General features: G+C 32.6%; 1 protein-coding gene across 2 annotated transcripts in view; it reads left to right on the forward strand.

Moving 5' to 3' along the window:
• The first annotated feature begins 400 nt into the window (after positions 1-400).
• tnfrsf11a (tumor necrosis factor receptor superfamily, member 11a, NFKB activator) overlaps positions 401-22501 on the forward strand; it is a 23955-nt gene continuing 1854 nt past the window's right edge. Inside the window, exons 1-10 of one of the 2 annotated variants that reach the window (XM_058060679.1) lie at positions 401-1450; positions 8749-8830; positions 8912-9037; positions 11522-11668; positions 11747-11837; positions 13553-13629; positions 13712-13819; positions 13898-13947; positions 15255-16074; positions 22074-22501. The exon at positions 22074-22501 is cut by the window's right edge and continues 1854 nt beyond it. In XM_058060679.1, the coding sequence (XP_057916662.1) occupies positions 1376-1450; positions 8749-8830; positions 8912-9037; positions 11522-11668; positions 11747-11837; positions 13553-13629; positions 13712-13819; positions 13898-13947; positions 15255-16074; positions 22074-22369 (1872 nt within the window). In that variant the 5' untranslated portion in view covers positions 401-1375 and the 3' untranslated portion in view covers positions 22370-22501. The remainder of the gene's footprint in view (positions 1451-8748; positions 8831-8911; positions 9038-11521; positions 11669-11746; positions 11838-13552; positions 13630-13711; positions 13820-13897; positions 13948-15254; positions 16075-22073) is intronic. The other variant, XM_058060680.1, reaches the window with a different exon arrangement.

Below are 22501 nucleotides of genomic sequence, written 5' to 3' on the forward strand. Positions count from 1 at the left end.
GAAGCAAAGCTTATTAAATTCTACCCCTCCATCTGGTACTTTTACAATCAGTAACTGTTACATTTGTACACTTCCTGCTTTCTGAATATAATTTAAGTTATTTTTTTATTATTTTAGTTTTATTTTACTTTATTAATTTGTATTTTTTTAATTTGTATTTTTTTAAGTTTTTGTATTAATTTATTTTTGTCACATACCGAAGTGATGCATTTGAACATGCATCAGATTACAATTGAATGCATCACATAATCAGTTCACAGTTCCACGTGTGAAAGGAGTAGGAAGAAGCAAAGTTTATTAAATTCTACCCCTCCATCTGGTACTTTTACATTTGTTCACTTCCTGCTTTCTGAATATAATTTAAGTTTTATTTTTTTATTTTAGTTTTATTTTAGTTTTATTTTATTTTACTTTATTTTATTAATTTTAATTTTTTTATTTTAATTTTTTTAATTTTTGTATTAATTTATTTTTGTCACGTACCGAAGTACGAGGTGATATGACCATACAATGACATAATGGCTACCATAGTAACTGTCAATATAGTCATTTTGGATTGGATTGGATGACATTTTTTGCTAATTGGTTATTTTTATCCTCATGCATTATTTTAGCTGTTTGAAGATGAACTATATCAGCAAGTTTATTTGTGATTTTAGAAATAAGGAGTTAGTATGTTCTCTGTAGGCGGCATTATGAATTATCCTTACTGGCCTTTTTTGCAGTACATTTAGCGAGTGAAGATTGCTTTTATAGTTATAGTTAACACTCTTATAGTCACTTTGACACTCAGATTATCCAATATAATCGACATCATAAATATAAATAGTAGTGTAGTGTAGAATACATATCATATCACGTCATTTTCATTAATTTAGCATTTTTTTTCAGGCCAAAATGTACTTAAATATGCATATTTGGACTAATAATAGGTGTGTGTTATTATTTCAACATGACTTCAGTTTAGTTCTACGTTTTTTTAAAGGCTAATATTTTGAGACCAGAGGTTATTCTTCCTCTATGAAGTCACATGAAAGGTCAAAAAAAGAGCCATCCAACAAAAAACAAAAAAAAAAGGGGAAGAAGGAGTGAATAGACTTCTTAATATACAAGACTATGTGGGAGGAGTTCCTTCTCTCTCTCTTTCTCTCTCTCTCTCGCTCTCTCTCTACTCGGTAACATTTACAAGTTTGCAAGTCTCTTCACAGAAGGCGTGGGTGACCGGAGGAGGAAGAGGGAGTGGAAACGAGGGACGCCTGCAGCCCGGAGCGAACGGCGCGAGAATGCCCTGTGGCACGCCGTGTGCACGCACGGACCAAATTAAGGAGTGAAGACGTTTTGAGACCACGAAGTTGGTCCTCATCAGGCAGCAGATATGAGACTAATGTTCCCCCCAAGGTGGATATTCCGATGCTGGACGGTGTGCATCCTTGTCACGTTTTACTCACAGGTAAGACACTTTTAAGTTTGAATTGGGGGGGGGGGGGGGTCGATCCCGGTTTATGTTCCAGTAACCAGCATCATTATGACTAACAACACCACATGGAGGACACTTCCTATGTCAAGAAACGGGGCGTTTAGTGAGATGTTTTTGTGTTTTTTTGCAGTGACTCTGCAAACTTTTGGCTTTGGTTTTCTTCTTCACTGACTCATTCAGGATCCCCGGAAAAATTCCCCGTTGTTTTCTCGGTTTTCAGCCACCACCTCGTGCAATTTGTTCCATATTAATTTCACCGCCATATGACCTTAAAATATGGAGAGTAATTACAGTATAGCTTGTTTATATATCTATATATATATAAAGAAATGGTGCTACATATGAGTCAAAAAAGGGGGGTGGGGATTTAAAAATAGACCACAAAATGAGGCCCCTTTTTTCTGCACCCTCATGAGTCTCCATCCCAAAGGCCAAAAAGTCAAACGGTGCTTGGATTGGCTCCGTGCCCGGAGCGGCTGAAGCCGTTATGCAAATCATCCTCATGGAATGCGCTCTTGCGGTGTGATGCTATCACATGAAGGCAAAACAGCCAAAAAGGTGTTTTTTACTCATTAGTGCCAATTTTTTTTTTATTCTCCTCCATGCAATGTTTTTTTTTTTACGCTTTTTTGCTCTATAAAAGGTTCTCACAGAATGTGACCACATAGCGGCCAAAGTTAGCTTTGAGGTTGACCAGTGAAGTATAGCTGTAATCATATAGGCTGGACCATATTTAGTGTACCCAAACGCACCACCGTGCATCACTCAATCCTAGTTTTCCTGTTTTCCTTCTTCTCGCTTCCCATTCCATCCATCACTACACACACTTTTTCCCCTTCCTGGCCTTCCTACCTTCCTTAAGAGTTTCTTTCTTTGCCGTTCCGACAACATTCCCTCGCTTCTTTCATCCAGACTTCTTTTTCCATCCTCCACTTCCTTCCTTCATATGGCATATCTCTTTTCTACCGCTTTTCTTCTTTCCGTCTAGTTACTTCCTCTTCCTTATGTTTGTTTTCCCTTCCGTCTCTTCACCCAGCCGCCCCCCCCCCTCTTTTCCATCCTGCTTTCAATAAAAAACAATACAATACAATACAAGCAGTTGATGTTTGCTAAATACAAGGATGAAGAGTCTTGAACCAGTCATGATGTGCTATATATATCACTATATTGACAGTTACTATGGTAACCATTATGTCATTGTATGGTCATATCACCTCGTACTTCGGTACGAGGTGCATTATAAAAAAAAAAAACAAAAAAAACCTTAAACTGTATTATGGAAAGCAGGAAGTGAACAAATGTAACAGTTACTGATTGTAAAAGTGGTGGTTGAAAAGCGGACAAAGTCTATAAAACTATAAAAATAAAACATTAAAAAAAAAAAAAACTTAGACTATATTAGGAAAGCAGGAAGTGAACAAATGTAATACATGACAAAATAATAATCGATAATAATACATGACAAAAAATAAATTAAAAAATAAAAATACATTTAAAAAAATAATTTAAAAAAAACCTTAAATTATATTAGGAAAGCAGGAAGTGAACAAATGTAACAGTTACTGATTATAAAAGTACCAGATGGAGGGGTAGGATTTAATAAGCTTTGCTTCTTCCTACTCCTTTTGGACATGTGGAACTGTGAACTGATTATGTGATGCATTCAATTGTAATCTGATGCATGTTCAAATGAAATTAAACCATTAGCATTTTTTCTTGAAACATCACCACTGATTTTATGAATGGTGGTTGAAAAGCGGACAAAGTCTTTAAAACAATAAAAATAAAACATAAAAAAAATACAAAAAAATTAAACTATGTTAGGAAAGCAGGAAGTGAACAAATGTAATACATGACAAAATAATAATAGATAATAATCCATGACAAAAAAAATAAAAAAAAAACATTTAAGAAAATAATTACAAAAAAACCTTAAACTATATTAGGAAAGCAGGAAGTGAACAAATGTAACAGTTAGTGATTGTAAAAGTACCAGATGGAGGGGTAGGATTTAATAAGCTTTGCTTCTTCCTACTCCTTTTGGACATGTGGAACTGTGAACTGATTATGTGATGCATTCAATTGTAATCTGATGCATGTTCAAATGAAATTACACCATTACCATGCTTTCCTACTTCCATTACTGTCTTCTGCTGTCCTACTTCCTGTGAATGTCGCATGTCTTCTTTATGCCTTCCTAAGTTCTTTCTTCTTGCTCTTCATTCTTTCTTCTTGTTTTTCTTTTTTTTTTCTTTTTGTACATTTGTCCATAACGTCTTCATTTTTTGTCTTTTCTATCTTCCATGCTGCCTTCCTTCTTTACACTTGTCCATAACGTCTTCATTTTTTATCTTTTCTACCTTCCATGCTACCTTCTTTCTGTACATGTGTCCATCCGTAGAGTCTTCCTTCTTTGTCTTTTCTACCTTCCTTCTGTACATCTACCCGTCCATAAGTATTCACTTTTGTGTGGTATTTTCCACTTTCCATGCCGCCTTTCTTCTGTATATTAGTCCTTTTATAATGTCTTTCTTTTTGTTGTCTTTTCTACCTCCAATGCTATATTCCTTATCCCCCTTTCTTTATCAATGATGCCTTCATTCATTGGCCTTCATATGAAGGATCACTGTGAGGAAGATGGAGCGTTTAGGCCAGGGGTCTCAAACTCAATTTACTTGGGGGGCCACTGGAGCTGGGGTCTGGGTGAGACTGGGCCACATCAGGTTTTCAAAAAAAAAAAAAAAAAAACGCATTTATTAAAAACAGAAAAATATACTAACTTTTTCAGTACTTTGGATCCGATTTTCTACAATAAAAGCGCTGATAAAACATTACACTAAATTAAATATCTTTATTTATATTTTTCTACACAAAATAAGATAAAAAATAAATAAACAAATCAAGAATAAAGAAAATCAATCAATCAGTAATAAATAAATAAATATAATAATAACAATAAAACAGCAAATAATAAAAACTTAAGAAACCACATATAGTTGGTGGGTAGACAAATTATTTTTTTCAAATTAAAATTAACAAAGCATTATTAGAGCCCTGTAGACATGACAAAACACAACTATAGTCACTTTTATACTTTTTATTTACAACATATTGCGCAACTGCAGCGTCTTGAGACACATGCTAACTCGCAAACTCTCTAGCTAGCGACCTAAACGGTAGCCTTCAAGTTATTTCCTTTAAACTTAAATAGCCAAAAACTTACCACTTCCACACGGATAGGGAGGATAACTATTAACAGTTATTTAACCTTTAACATGAACATTAATCAAACGTAATAATTTTTTCTGGGTACATGATACACTAACATTAAACTTTCATATCAAGGCGGGGGCCTCAAACTAGTGTCCTGCGGGCCACATTTGGCCCGCGGGCTGCATGTTTGAGACCCCTGTTATATGCAATTGCTCAGTGCTTTGGTTCCGATTTTCTACAAGAAAAGCTCTGATAAAACATTCCACTGTTCTCAAATATTTTAATTTTTATTTTTCTGCACAAAATAAGATGAATAAGATGAGACACATGCGAACTCGCAAACTAGAGAGCTAGCGACCTAAACGGTAGCCTTCAAGTTATTTCCTTTAAACTTAAATAGCCAAAAACTTACCACTTCCACACGGATAGGGAGGATAACTATTAACAGTTATTTAACCTTTAACATGAACATTAATCAAACGTAATATTTTTTTTCTGGGTACATGATACCATACAGCATCCATATTGGTGGGTAGACAAATTATTTTTTCAGATTAAAATTAATAAAGCATTATTAGAGCCCTGTAGACATGACAAAACATGATAAATCACATTTATACTTTTTTTATTTACAACATATTGCGCAACGGCAGGGTCTTGAGACACATGCTAACTCGCAAACTCTCTAGCTAGCGACCTAAACGGTAGCCTTCAAGTTATTTCCTTTAAACTTAAATAGCCAAAAACTTACCACTTCCACACGTATAGGGAGGATAACGATTAACAGTTATTTAACCTTTAACATGAACATGAATCAAACGTAATAATTTTTGCGAGGGCCGCACTAACATTAAACTTTCATATCAAGGCGGGGGCCTTAAACTAGTGTCCTGCGGGCCACATTTGGCCCGCCGGCCGCGTGTTTGAGACCCCTGGTTTAGGCTACAAGTTGTATTTTTCTACATTTAGATACAGACATTGTGGTTTTGGCATAGTTACTCTCATAACAGCCAGACTCCCTCGCTTCAGCGGTGTAGCATGTACTTCGCCCCAAACCTCTAAATGTGTGTGTGTACTTTCTCGTCTTCTGTTCCCATTTAATCGCCTTTTGTCTCCCGTCAATACACTTTAATGTGTGCGGCATTAAAATGACATGGAAAAAAACAGAACAAAGAATGTGGCAGGATTGAATGCATATTGCGGTGAGACTCCAGTACATTCATGCCAAAATGGAAACCAATATTTTGTTTGTTGAAAGTACTGGAACATTTGCGCAGATTCCTGCAGATCAGTGTTCCCTCAAACTGTCCACGGGTTCTTCTCAATTATAGATGGAAGTGTGGGGGGCGTGGTTTAAGTCAAAATGGGGCGTGGTTAGGTCACTGTAACTATTATTGCATGTACTCAAATAGTGGCCTCCATGGTAATACAGTAGATGCTGTGTTTATAATGTAAATACTTATGTATCAATAATATGGCATTATAGTGAGAAAATATTTTGGGGCGGCAAAATATAGCCTTTTTGATATTTTAGTGACAAATTATAGCATTTCTCCAGCAAAATATAGCAATTTTATGGCATAAAATAGTACTTAAGTGACAAATTACATCATTTTTAATGAGAAATTGTAGTGTTTTGTAGTGTGTAGTGTCATTTTAGTACAATTTTTTGTCGCAAAATGTAGCATTAGTATGTGGAAAAAAAGCATTATTCCGACAAATGACTGCATTTTATGTCAAAATGTTGCATTTTAGTGGAGAAATATCACATTTTCATGGCTAATTTTGACATGTTGTAGCCAAATACAGTCATTTTGTGATGGCAAAATATAGCCTTTTTGATATTAATTAGAAATTAGAAATTGATAGAAATTATAGCATTTCTTCAACAAAATATAGCAATTTTGTGGCATAAAATAGTACTTAAGTGACAAATTATGGACAGACACAGTGTTTTAATGAGAAATTGTAGTGTTTTGTGGCAAAACAAAGTATAATTTTTGTGTCATAACATGTAATTTATGTGGCAAATGCAGTATTTTATTGACTATTAGTGTTATGTGGTAAAATATAGCACTCTCATGTCATGATGTATCATTTTAGTGACAAAATGTACATTTTTTGTAGCAAATTGTAGCGATTGTATGGGCAAAAAAAGCATTATAACAACAAATGACTGCATTTTATGTCAAAATGTTGCATTTTAGTGGCAAAATATAAAATTTTCGTGGCTAATTTTGACATGTTGTAGCCAAATACAGTCATTTTGTGATGGCAAAATATTTTAGGGCGACAAAAAAAAAGCCTTTTTGATATTTAAGTGACAAATTACAGCATTTTTGTGGACAGACACATGTTTTAATGAGAAATTGTCGTGTTTTGTGGCAAAACAAACCATCATTTTTATGTCATAACATGTAATTTATGTGGCATGCGTCAAAATACAGCATTCTCATGTCATAATGTATCATTTTAATACAATTTTTAGTCGCAAAATGTAGCATTAGTATGTGGAAAAAAGCATTATACCGACAAATGACTGCATTTTATGTCAAAATGTTGCATTTTAGTGGCGAAATATCACATTTTCATGGCTAATTTTGACATGTTGTAGCCAAATACAGTCATTTTGTGATGGCAAAATATAACCTTTTTGATATTTTAGTGACAAATTATAGCATTTCTCCAGCAAAATATAGCAATTTTGTGGCAGAAAATAGTACTTAAGTGACAAATTACAGCATTTTTGTGGACAGACACAGTGTTTTAGTGAGAAATTGTCGTACATATGTATCAATAATATGTCATTATAGTGGCAAAATATTTTGGGGCGGCAAAATATAGCTTTTTTGATATTTTAGTGACAAATTATAGCATTTCTCCAGCAAAATATAGCTATTTTGTGGCATAAAATAGAACTTAAGTGACAAATTACAGCATTTTTAATGAGAAATTGTAGTGTTTTGTGGCAAAACAAACTATAATTTTTGTGTCATAACATGTAATTTATGTGGCAAATAGTGTAATGTGGCAAAATATAACATTCTCATGTCATAATGTATCATTTTAGTACAATTTTTTGTTGCAAAATGTAGTGTTAGTATGGGGAAAAAAGCATTATACCATCAAATGACTGCATTTTATGTCAAAATGTTGCATTTTAGTAGCAAAATATCACATTTTCATGGCTAATTTTGACATGTTGTAGCCAAATACAGTCATTTTGTGATGGCAAAATATTTTGGGGCGGCAAAATATTGCTTTTTGATATTTTAGTGACAAATTATAGCATTTCTTCAACAAAATATAGCAATTTTGTGGCATGAAATAGTACTTAAGTGACAAATTACAGCATTTTTGTGGACAGACACAGTGTTTTAGTGAGAAATTGTCGTACATATGTATCAATAATATGTCATTATAGTGGCAAAATATTTTGGGGCGGCAAAATATAGCTATATCATTTTAATGATAAAATATTGTGTTTTTGTGTATTCTCATGACAAAATGTTTCACTTTTGTGACCAACTGTGGTGAAAGCAGTATTTTATTGACAAAATATAGTGTTTAATGGCAAAATACAGCATTCATAGTAAAAAAATATACAATTATTGTAGCAAAATATAGCCGTTTTGGGTATTTTTGTGAAAAAATATCACATTTCTAGCAAAAATAGAGTTTCATAATGCCTAAAATTGCACAAATTACTACTTATTATGGAACAATATTGCATTTTCATGGCTAATAAAGACATCTTGTGGTCACACAATATTTTAATAACAGAATTGCATGTTGTTTTGCAATGAGACAAATATTGTTGACTATTTAATTCCAGATGTCTCGTTTTCCAAGCGGGTACCACCAGAGTTTGGTTTCATGGTCTGGGCTCTGGTCAGGTACTTCTGAGCTTGCGGATATATTTCCCGGGCATGTTTTTGGAAAAGTTTTGACCTTTTCCTGTCATTACTCAAAAATATCTCCAATAATAAAAACAAATGATATGGTCATATGATTTTTTTTTTTTTTTTTTTAACATGTCTCTAACTGTTCTGTTTCAGAACACTTCCTGCAAGTCTGTTTCCTGCGGCGACGACCAGCATTATTTAAAAGGCTCAAGGTGCTGCGACAAGTGTAAACCAGGTAAACCTTTTTTTTTTTTTGTTTACTTTTTGACGTTAGCTCAATTTTGCTGAATTCTGTGGCCATTTTTTTTCTTTTCAGGCTTCCGCGTGTTTGCAGATTGCAATGAATCTCATCAGACCAAGTGTGTTAAATGCGCTCATGGCGAGTACCAGCCCTACTGGACCCAAGAAACGCGATGCCTCCAGCAGAGGATATGCGATGCAGGTCGGTACTGCGGCAATACCAAATAGTATCGTTTCCATTTGTAGAAAGACTTTGAGGAAAAAATACAACATTTTAGTGTTTTTGTAGCAGAAGATAAAATTAGTGTGATAAAAAATAACTTTTAGTGTGGTGTTTTAGTGAGAAAATATAGCATTTTTTGCAAGAGAGTGGACAAACTAGCATTTTTATATAGCATTTCTTGGGAATGTAGCATTCTACTTACTAAATATAACTTAATGTCATTATATAATATAACTTTTGTCGCAAAATACAGCATTTTTAGAGCAAAATTTGTCATTTTAGTAAAAAAAATATATATTTTTTTAAGGAAGTAGAGTTTTTTTGGCCAAATATGCCATTTTGAGTGTTGACATTTAGCATTTTAGTAGCAGCTACTGTGTTTTTTCAAAAATATAATACTTCTGTGGCAAAACAAGGCTGACAAAATGTGACACTTTCAAAGCAAATGTGCAATTTTTATTGCGTAACAGTGTTGTGATGCAATGTCTTGTTTTTATAGCCTAAAGTTGCATTTTGGTGACACAATGTAGTTTTTTATGACACAATATAGGCTTTCCATGTCATAATATGGTGGCATTATTGTAGCAAAATGCAAGATATTAATGAAATTTAAATTAAAATGTCACAAATGTAACAATTTAATGCCACAACATCAATTTCAGTGCCAAAATGTGTATTTTTTGTATAAATTCTACTGTTTTTGTGGTGAAATGTTGCATTTTTGTGACAAAATGTAGTCTATTATGGAAAAATATAAGATTTTCTGGCCATTTTATTGACAAAATGTGTAGTTTTTGTGGCAAAAAACATTGCATTTGAATAACAAAATGTTCAAAAATTGAAAAATATCACATTATAGAGATAATGTATTGGAGAAAGGAGCTTTAGAGTGACAAAATATCACTTTTTCATGACAAATGTAACATTTTTAATAGCACAATAGCATTTTAGTGACAAAATTTGTAGTTTCTTATGGTAAAATATAGGCTTTACAGGACAAAATGTTGCATTTTAGTGAGAAAGTTTGTAGGTTTTGTGGTAAACATTGCATTTATGTAACAAAATGTTGTCATTGGTGGGAATATGCAGGTATTCCAGACAAAAATACTGCATTTTTTTGTGAAAATGCAGCATTATAGTGATGATTTTATTTGTAAAACTGCATTTTACTCATAAAATGTGAATTTGTGTGGTAAAATCTAGCTTTTGTTGACAAAATATAGTATTTTGTGGCAATATATAAGGTTTCCAGGCCAAAAGATAGCATTTTTGTTGCAAAATGTTGCATTTTAGTGACAAAGTTTATAGGTTTTGTGGTAAACATTGCATTTATGTAACAAAATGTTGTCGTTGGTGGGAATATGCAGGTATTCCAGACAAAAATACTGCATTTTTTTGTGAAAATGCAGCATTATAGTGATGATTTTATTTGTAAAACTGCATTTTACTAATAAAAGTGTGTATTTGTGTCACAAAATCTAGCTTTTGTTGACAAAATATAGTATATTGTGACACTATATAAGGTTTCCAGGCCAAAAGATAGCATTTTTGTTGCAAAATGTTGCATTTTAGTGACACAATTTGTAGGTTTTGTGTTAAATATTGCATTTATGTAACAAAATGTTGTCGTTGGTGGGAATATGCAGGTATTCCAGACAAAAATACTGCATTTTTTTTAGAAAATGCAGTATTATAGTGATTATTTTATTTGTAAAACTGCATTTTACTCATAAAATGTGAATTTGTGTGGCAAAATCTAGCTTTTATTGATTAAAAATGTTGACAAAATATAGTATTTTGTGGCACTATATAAGATTTCCAGGTCAAAAGATAGCATTTTTGTTGCAAAATGTTGCATTTTAGTGAGAAAGTTTGTAGGTTTTGTGGTAAACATTGCATTTATGTAACAAAATGTTGTCATTGGTGGGAATATGCAGGTATTCCAGACAAAAATACTGCATTTTTTTGTGTAAATGCAGTATTATAGTGATGATTTTATTTGTAAAACTGCATTTTACTAATAAAAGTGTGTATTTGTGTCACAAAATCTAGCTTTTGTTGACAAAATATAGTATTTTGTGGCACTATATAATATTTCCAGGCCAAAAGATACCATTTTTGTTGCAAAATGTTGCATTTTAGTGACAAAGTTTGTAGGTTTTTTTGTAAATATTGCATTTATGTAACAAAATGTTGTCGTTGGTGGGAATATGCAGGTATTCCAGACAAAAATACTGCATTTTTTTGTGAAAATGCAGCATTATAGTGATGATTTTATTTGTAAAATTGCATTTTACTAATAAAAGTGTGTATTTGTGTCACAAAATCTAGCTTTTGTTGACAAAATATAGTATTTTGTGGCACTATATAAGATTTCCATGCCAAAAGATAGCATTTTTGTTGCAAAATGTTGCATTTTAGTGACAAATATTGCTATTTATCAACTTTATTACTAATTTCCAGGTAAAGGTTTCATGTCCAGACCAGAGAATCTGGAAGCGGAGGAACCTTGTCGTTGTTTCCCAAACTTCCAGTGCCATCCCATTAACTGTGAGTTCTGTGAAAGGATTCCCACTTGCCGACCCGGGTATGGACTGGAATTGGACCCAGGTGAGACACTTTTGAGTCCACATTTCTGGACACAAGGAGACACAATAACGTACGGTTAATTCTTCATATTCCATTTAGAATCCACCAATGGGAGGAAGATCTGCGTTGCGTGTAAGAAGGGATTCTTCTCTGCAGACAACAACACCAAACAATGCAAACCATGGACCAAGTAAGCACACACACACACACACACACACACACCATCATCATGGTTTAGCTTTGACATTAAAAAGGGAAAAACATTTGGTTGGTGTGCTCACTGCTAGCCAGCTATGATGAGTAACACACACACACACACACACACACACACACACCACTTCCTTTGGAACTCTGGATCACACACACCACTTTCCACTTGTGATCTTATCCTAAAGTTAAAGAGTTTCCCTCCATTTGTCTTCACATAGCTGACATATTCATGGATTGGTATCATTTCATTTCTTGTGTGTCTTTTTTTTTGTTCACTTTTATGCAAGTTTACCCAAAAAAATGTAGCTGGAATATAAAAATGTCTGCATTTTTGTGATATCATGTGACACTTTTATAGGAACGTTTTGTTTTGATGTGATTTTTGTTGCAACGTAATGCAAAATACAGCATTTTGCTACCCAAACAATAGCATGTATAGTGCAGAATATAACATTTCATCACCAACTAAAACATTTTCATATATATATATATAGAAAAAAATCATTTTTCTGTGGTGTTTTTTTTAGTATTTTTTTCAAATAAATGTAAGTAAGTATAATAGTAAATAGAAATACAGAGTTTTGTGGTACAATATAGTATTTTCTACAGCAAACAATAGCATGTATAGTGCAGAATATAACATTTCATCACCAACTAAAACATTTTTATAGCAAAATGTTCCACTCTTGTGCTAAATAAAATGTTTATTTTGACAAAAATATAGGATTTTCATGGTAAAATGTTTTTGGTAAAATTTTCCTGCTGTGACATTAAAATATCTGGAAAAATATGAAATTTTTGCGGCACGGTAGAATTTTTTCTGTGAGGTGAAATGTGGATTTTTTTCCTAAATATATTGAAATAAACACAATAATAAATACAAATACAGAGTTTTATGGTATTTTCATGGCAGACAATAGTACTTATATAGAAAAAACAGTTTTTTTGTGGAGTATTTTTTCAAATAAATTTAAATAAGTATAATAGTAAACACAAATACAGAGTTTTGTGGTACAATAAAGTACTTTCTACGGCAAACAATAGCATTCTCGAGCAGTAATTAGGAAAAAATATTTCATTTCATTAAAAAAAATTACGTAAATTTTTCAAATAAATTAAAATAAGTATAATAGTCAATATAAATACAGAGTTTTGTGATACAATATAGTATTTTCTACAGCAAATAATAGCATTCTTGTTGAAAAATATTGTTATTTTGTGGTAAAATGTGGCCAAGTGTAGTATTTCTACGGCGACATTAGAATATCTTTGTGAAATACAGGATTTTTATGTAAAAAAATATAGTATTTACATGCCCATGTGTAATTTCAGTAACAAAATATATCATTTTTTCTGCAAAATGTTGCATTTATTGACGAAACGGCATTAAAAATATATATACTATTTGTATATATATACCATTTTTGCGGCAAAAGTAAAAAAAATACAGCAATATATAGCATTTAAAAACAAAATATAGTAATAGATTAAATATTACAGCGCCATATTTGTTGTTTCTTTTGGGTCGGCCATTATTACAGATGGCGGTGACTCATTATTTTTGGCTCATGTTATGCTGCGGTTTGTACATGTTTACTTCAAATGTGTCACTTCTTGTCCGGATTTTCTCCAAAATTGCACGTTGCTGAGTTTTTTGGCAACTGGTTTCATCCAGTTTCATCCTTGGTCCCGCAGCTGCAAGGCGGAGGGCAGGAGCGAGACTCGAGGAGGCAGCGCTCAGACCGATGCGGAGTGTGGACCACCTCTATCTAGTAAGATAAATCACATAAAAAAAATTAAAATAAATAATGTCGGGTCGACTGTTCCATGTCCTGACGCCGTCCTTCCTGCAAGGTGCTGCCCCCTCCTGGGTGGTGGTGTCGGTGCTGTCAGCCATCACCATCCTCTGCCTCCTCATCCTCCTCCTTTTCTGCTACAAGGACAAACTCAAGTTGCTTTCAGGTTAGTTGTATGTTACCTTCAGTGGCGTCATTATTTTCAAGTCAAACGGGCGCTCATGGGATGTCATTTCCTTTGCAGTTAATCTGCGATCCTGCGTTCAGAATCTGAAAAGGACCAGGATTCAGCAGGTAAAATAAAAAGTCTTATGATTATACACATAACATATAAACAGTGTTTGCATTATTTGTAGTATTTTTCACTGCATATTCATCCAGTGATGCACCAATGTTGTTATTATAAGGGTCCTGCTAAAAATAACATTATACTACAAGAATGAAGTAATAATAATGCCATATGCTCACGAGAAAATGTGTATTAAAAAAAATAAATAATTGTAATTTAATTTGAAAAAATATTTTTTAAGGAATATATTTTAGTCAGATTTTTTTGTGTGATTTTTACAGGTAAAAAAATTTAAATAGAATTTTTAAAGTCATAATCTTACAGGAAGTCATACAATTATTGCTGATCTTATAAGAATATATATTTTGTTTAGATAAAGTATTTTTGCAAGACAAAACATTACATTTTAATTATGTATATTTTAGGAAAAAGTATTTTTATTATAGAGTCCCATTATTTAAAAGAATATTTAAAAAAAATGAAATAAATAAAAAGTATTTTTTAATTCAGTAATAATCCTACAGTAATGGTCATATTTTTTTAGAACAATTGGTAGAAAAAAATAGTAAATAGGAAAAAAAAATTCATTTCATTTAAAATAAAATTTAAGTCAGAATTTTACTTTTTAATGTATTTTAAATATATTTTATATATATGTATATATTATAAAAAATGAAGAAAATATTTACATAAAATATTTTTTAATTCAGTGATAATTCTACAGTAATAGTCATATTTTTTAACAATTGGTGAAAAAAATAGAAAATAGGAAAAAAGATTTCATTTCAATTAAAAAAATTAAGTCAGAATTTTACTTTTTAATGTATTTTTAATATATTTTATATATATTATAAAAAATGAAGAAAATATTTAAATAAAAATATGTTTCATTCCGTGATAATTCTACAGTAATAGTCATATTTTTTAACAATTGGTGGAAAAAAATAGAAAATAGAAAAAAGATTTCATTTCATTTAAAAAATTTAAGTCAGAATTTTACTTTTTAATGTATTTTAAATATATTATATATATATATATAGCATATATATATATATATTATAAAAAATGAAGAAAATATTTAAATAAAAATATTTTTAATTCAGTGATAATTCTACAGTAATAGTCCTATTTTTTAAAACAATTGGTGGAAAAAAATAGAAAATAGGAAAAAATATTTCATTTAATTTAAAAAATTTAAGTCAGAATTTTACTTTTTAATGTATTTTTAATATATTTTTCAAATCATTGTTAAAAAGCATAATTTCCCCGGCATAGGTAAATAAATAAACGCTTATTTGTTGTTGATCTCCAGGAGACGTTGGCCCCTCTTTACCAGAGTGGAGCAGCAGGGGGTCTCAAATACGTCCCGTGTGAGACCACCAAACTCTTCTGCCAAGCCCCCGACATGAGTGACGCCGACGAGACCCCCTCCACACCCTGTGGCACCGTCTCGCTCCCTCACACGCAGGACATGAACAAAAAAGAAGGCCTACAACGGGAGGCACCCATGGAGGACCCAAACGTGGTAGGGTCTGGGGGTCCAGAGGAGGTCTCTGAAGAAGAAGAACTCACCAGCGTGCCTCCGCTATCAACCGGTTCTTGCGTGTGCACCGTTCCGGTCCAGGAGCCTCTGGAAGTAGGAGAAAATGAGGATTGTAGCCAAGCCGTCAGTCCCGGCACCTCCGGGGTTTGCTCCTGTGGGGGTCTACACGCAGAACGGGGGCGAGAGTACGAGGAGAGCGAACTTGTCTCCTTTTCACCTCCTCTTCTCCGCTCCACATCAGTGACTCCTCCATCCAGCTTGCTTCCTGAGCTCTGCTTGCCTCTGAGTAAGGCTCGGTCCAGACCGGATGTCAAGGGTCCCCTTAAAGACCTGACCCCCATAAAGCAGAAAGGATATCACAGACTGGCTAGCACGGACTCCACAGAGAACAGCGCACCCTCTTCGGTGGCATCACTTAGTCCTTTAAAGACCTCCTCGTCTATTGGGGAGCTCTACTCAGAGGACCAAGACCAGAAAGGATTCTGGGGGGACGACGGGGGTAACACACTCCAATCTGGGGACACCGAACTCGAGTGCCCCCCTCCTGGAAGCTTACAGAGTCACCTTGCAGAACCAACTCTTACCTCAGGTACGTGCAAGTAAAGCCGCAATAATACTAGTAATACTACACTAGGAATACTACTTCATGACAGTATTTATATTAAGTACCACATCAATTCCTTATATTTATGCAATGATTCGTGTGTGTGTGTGTGTGTGTGTGTGTGTGTGTGTGCCTTGGCTGAGCAGCCACGTGGTCACGCTCATTCAGGATTTGACACACTGGCAGTTTAGTGTTTCCACGGAAAAAAGATGGAAGAATCCACCAAGAATAACAAAGATGAAATGTATGTTGGTTTTTACGGGAAAAGCCTCAGCGTTTTTTGTCACATGGCTGAACTGCCTGGATTGTTCTCAACCGAAGGGCCAAAAAAACCGAAAGACCTCCACGAATCATATTACTGTTATTAAATTAAATGTGCTCGACTAACACTTACACACAACACGGATGATGGAATTTACTGAGTTACCATTCTTGGTTACTTCAACATGGCTACATATGACGTTATTTATTTGTATTAACCCAGCCTGTGTTGGCTATGTTCACATGCTAACATTAGCATGCAAACATAGTGACATTTTTAGTCATTTTCATAGCAAGACACCTCTAAAAAAAACTTTAAAAAACTATTATGTTAGGTGTTAGTATGGTAGCATTGCTAGCATGCTAAGATTAGCATAGCAGCATTTTTAAGCAGTTTTCAGTTTCCATAAACATAAATATATAAGCAGGTTTTAGCATAACATTAGCATTATTTAGCATATTAGCATGTCTGTATTCACATGCTAACGTTAGCATGCAAAAATAGTGACATTTTTAGCCATTTTCATAGCAATACACCTCTAAAAAACTTTAAAAAACAACTATTATGTTAGGTGTTAGTATGGTAGCATTGCTAGCATGCTAAGATTAGCATCGCAGCATTTTTAAGCAGGTTTCAGTTTCCATAAACATAAATATATAAGCAGGTTTTAGCATAACATTAGCATTATTTAGCATATTAGCATGCCTGTATTCACATGCTAACGTTAGCATGCAAACATAGTGACATTTTTAGCCATTTTCATAGCAATACACCTCAAAAAAAACTTTAAAAAAACTATTATGTTAGGTGTTAGTATGGTAGCATTGCTAGCATGCTAAGATTAGCATCGCAGCGTTTTTAAGCAGTTTTCAGTTTCCATAAACATAAATATATAAGCAGGTTTTAGCATAACATTAGCATTATTTAGCATATTAGCATGCCTGTATTCACATGCTAACGTTAGCATGCAAACATAGTGACATTTTTAGCCATTTTCATAGCAATACACCTAAAAAAAACTTTAAAAAAAACTATTATGTTAGGTGTTAGTATGGTAGCATTGCTAGCATGCTAAGATTAGCATCGCAGCGTTTTTAAGCAGTTTTCAGTTTCCATAAACATAAATATATAAGCCCTATTATGCAAGGTTTTAGCATAACATTATAATTATTTAGCATATTAGCATGCCTGTATCCACATGCTAACGTTAGCATGCAAACATAGTGACATTTTTAGTCATCTTCATAGCAAGACACCTCTAAAAAACTTAGTAGCATTTTTAGCTCTTTTCATTGATAGACACATATATAAACACTTAGCACTATTATGAAAGGTTTTAGCTTAACATTAGCATGTTAGCATTGCTAGCATGCTAACATTAGCATAGTAACATTTTTAGCTGTTTTCATTGGTAGACATGTATATAAACACTTTGCACTATTATGCTAGTTTTTAGCGTGACAACATTAGCATTGCTAGCAAGCTAATATGTACATAGCATTTTTAGCTGTTTTCATTGATAGACACATATATAAACACTTGGCATTATTATGCAAGTTTTTAGCACAACATTAGCATGTTAGCATTGCTAGCATGCTAACATTAGCATAGTAACATTTTTAACTGTTTTCATCGGTAGACATGTATATAAACACTTAGCACTATTGTGCTAGGTTCTAGCATGGTAAGATTACTATTGCTAGCATGTTAACATTGGTATAGTAGTATTTTTAGCTGTTTTCATCGTTAGACACATATAAACACTGAGCATTAGCATGTTAGCATTGCTAGCATGCTAACATTAGCATAGTAAAGTTTTTTTCGCTGTTTTCATCGGTAGACATGTATATAAACACTTAGTACTATTATGCTAGTTTTTAGCATGATAACATTAGCGTTGCAGGCATGCTAACATTAGCATAGTAACATTTTAGCTGTTTTGCTGCACTTAGTACTATTATATACACTAGGTGTTAGCATGCTAACTCGCCACATGCTTTTCTAGGTTGTATTATTATAATTTGTAATTCAATTTGTTCATTGTTCATTATTCATATTAGTTGTATTATTAATAGAGTTTGTATGATATTATTTGTATTATTATTATTTCTGCTTGTCATATTAGTATTTGTATTCATATTATTTTATTATATTAATGTTATTCTGCATTATTATAATTATTGAGTCATTGTCCGGCATAAAATAAGCGGTACAAAATGAATGAATGCATAAATAGTATAATAAAATAATAAAATAATAAAATAATAAAATAATGAAATGAATAATAAAATAAAATAAATAATAAAATATAAAAATTGAATAAAAATATTAAAAATATATATAAATATATATATATATATATATATATATAGTATAGTAATAAATGAAAATAAATAAAAGTTTAAAACAATAAAATAATAAAATAATGAAATGAATAATAAAATAAAATAAATAATAAAATATAAAAATTGAATAAAAATATTAAAAATATATATAAATATATATATAGTATAGTAATAAATGAAAATAAATAAAAGTTTAAAACTAAGTAGATAGGAATTGAACTAAATATTTAAGAATGCAGTAGTATTTGAAAAACTTGAACGTTCACAATCCTACTAAATTATTATTTGGTGGTAATAAAGTACTATTGTCGCCTTAAAAATCAGCCTCCATGGGGGAAAATGTTGAATAAAAGATGTACTAAATACGTTTAATAGCAACTTCCATTACATACGTTAGGCCACACATGGAGGAAACGCCATACTTGTGTTTTCCAGAGATTGTGGCCCACACTGTGTGTGTGTGTGTGTGTGTGTGTGTGTGTGTGTGTGTGTGTGTGTGTGTGCGCCATCATGGACAAAGTTCCTGTTTACCCAGACTTCTATTGGGTTGCGCAAAGCGACCGCAGCTTTAATTGGAGCAAGATGTTGCACAGCTTGAGTAATACTTTTCTAACCTCCTTCCAACTTAGAAAAACACACACATTTGTCAGACTCTCACTGATGACTGCAGCTCGTAATTACACACTAGAAACAAACACCATTTCCCATCACGCGTGCATGTAATCAACTTCCCGTTAACGCCCGAAACTCAAGGTCAGCTGCCATGGATGTCGTCGCTGTTGTTGGGGCACCGTCGGAAGAATTAGAGAAGAAGCAGATTCCGCGTTTTTGTTTGGTCTTCCAGGAAAAAGTCCTTGCTTTAGTGTAGCCTTGTCGCTTTGTTTTTATGTCTTTTCACTTGAAGTGTCCGCCTGTTTGCTTACGTGTGTGTGTGTGTGTGTGTGAGTCACAGCAGGTCGTCTCCGTGTGTAGGCGGTAAAGTCAGACATAAGCTTGGATGAATTAGAACTCCCAAACTCTTTATTTGATGTATCTGCCATGCTTGGATGCCCTCATAACAATAGGAAAGTTCTAGCATGATAACATTACCATTGCTAGCATGTTAGCATTGGTATAATAGCATTTTTAGCTGTTTTCATTGTTAGACACATATAAACACTGAGCGCTATTATGCTAGTTTTTAGCGTGATAACATTAGCATTGCTAGCATGCTAATATGAACATTAGCATTTTTAGCTGTTTTCATTGACAGACACATATAAACACTTAGCACTATTATGCTAGTTTTTAGCGTGATAACATTAGCATTTCTAGCATGCTAATATGAACATTAGCATTTTTAGCTGTTTTCATTGACAGACACATATAAACACTTAGCACTATTATTCTAGTTTTTAGCGTGATAACATTAGCATTTCTAGCATGCTAATATGAACATTAGCATTTTTAGCTGTTTTCATTGTTAGACACATATAAACACTGAGCACTATTATGCTAGTTTTTAGCATGATAACATTAGCATTGCTAGCATGCTAAAATGAACATTAGCATTTTTAGCTGTTTTCATTTTTAGACACATATAAACACTGAGCGCTATTATGTTAGTTTTTAGCGTGATAACATTAGCATTGCTAGCATGTTGACATTGGTATAATAGCATTTTTAGCTGTTTTCATTGTTAGACACATATAAACACTGAGCACTATTATGCTGGTTTTTAGCGTGATAACATTAGCATTGCTAGCATGCTAATATGAACATTAGCATTTTAGCTGTTTTCATTGATAGACACATAAACACTGAGCACTATTATGCTAGTTTTTAGCGTGATAACGTTAGCATTGCTAGCATGCTAATATGAACATTAGCATTTTTAGCTGTTTTCATTGATAGACACATAAACACTTAGCACTATTATGCTAGTTTTTAGCGTGATAACATTAGCATTGCTAGCATGTTAACATTGGTATAATAGCATTTTTAGCTGTTTTCATTGTTAGACACATATAAACACTTAGCACTATTATGCTAGTTTTTAGCATGATAACATTAGCATTGCTAGCATGCTAATATGAACATTAGCATTTTTAGCTGTTTTCATTGATAGACACATATATGCCTTCATAACAATAGGAAAATATACTTAATATTGAATGTTCAAAAGAATCCAGGAGTTCACATACTTTTTAATTTAAAAAATGTTGCCAAATGTTTTGGTTATGGTGGTCTGGATGTTCAAGTATGCAGTTGCGGTCGTTCTGTGTTTTTGGAGCACCCACCCGTGGGTACACATGCAATATGAGATATAACAATAACAATTTATAACAATAAAATCTGCCTTGGCTACAATAAAAATAAATTTTGAATTAAAACATATATATTTGTAATTATTTAAATTCAATAAAAATAACAAATAATGCGGTCATTAATAAAATGAATGAAATTTAAAAAACGTGTTTTTTGGTTATTGAATTAAAAAAATATTAAAATACATGTGACAAAAATAAATAATTGTTTAAAATGAGTACAATTAACTGACAAAATTAGATGTCATTAAAAATGAATGAAATTACCAATTAAATTCCTTTAAATAAAATGCTTATTGTAGTTTTTATATTGTATTATTATATTTAAAATATTTTATCAAAAATAAATATTAGTAATATATGTTAATATATTAATTAATATTAATTATTAATATATATAATATATGTTATTTTGGTTACTGATTTGTAAATCATAAAAAAATTATTAAAACAAATGTGACAAAAATAAATAATTATTTCATATGAGTACAGTTAACTGAAAAAAATTAAATTATTTTTTTTTATTTTAAAATGATTGTGTTTATTATATATTTAGATATATATATACTAATGTATATTATATATTATTTATGTATTTAATAATTATTATATTTAAAGCTGTATTATTAGCTATGTTATTTAATTTTCAAAATGTTATTAAATTAATTAAGTTAAATTCAGTACAAATACATGATTTATTCAGTAATAAAACAAATTAAAATACACGTGTAATTTTCATGAATAAAAATGATCGTTTGTATCTACACAAATAAGAATACATAATAAATTCAAATAAAATAACAGCAAACAAAATATATTTATATAAATTAGGATTTATCATTGTGTTTATTATATGTTTTTGTAATAATTTAATTGTTTTTTCTTGCTTATTGTGAAGAAAAACATTATATAAATGAGAAAGTGTGTGTATATAAAAGGTGAAAAAAAATTTTAATGTCATATTTCATATTATAAGGCGTTATATGCATTTAATTGAATAGAAGCGTTGCAGTGTAACCAGCATTGTAAATTAATAATGTGTACCTAATGTTATGTCTCTGTGTCGTCCAGCAGGTCAGGTGTCGGGGAACAACAACACCACCTTCATCTCCAGCGGTCAGGTGGTGAACTTCAGCGGCGACGTCATCGTCGTCTACGTGGGCCAGACGTCTCTCGGCGACGCCGAAGACGCAACGTCGGACGACGATTTCGGGCGTCCCGTGCAAGAACAAGCCAGCGAGACGGCGCCCTTTTTCCAGAGTGCCGGACGCCTGAGGTCAGAGGGGGACGCCGGTACCCAAAAACCCTTACGGGACCACAAAACCGCAAGCACAAATACTCACCGAATAGTCGGGAATGATGGGTAATTATGTTTTTAGGATAAAATGATATTTTTATAGCGTGCAATTTATATATATATAAAACATAAAGAGACACATCCATTTTTGGTACGAAGCTTGTATGAAGACTTTTGTTCATATTGCACCAAATGTGCAGTT

This window comes from Doryrhamphus excisus, chromosome 21, assembly GCF_030265055.1.
Source record: "Doryrhamphus excisus isolate RoL2022-K1 chromosome 21, RoL_Dexc_1.0, whole genome shotgun sequence".
Classification (NCBI taxonomy): domain Eukaryota; kingdom Metazoa; phylum Chordata; class Actinopteri; order Syngnathiformes; family Syngnathidae; genus Doryrhamphus; species Doryrhamphus excisus.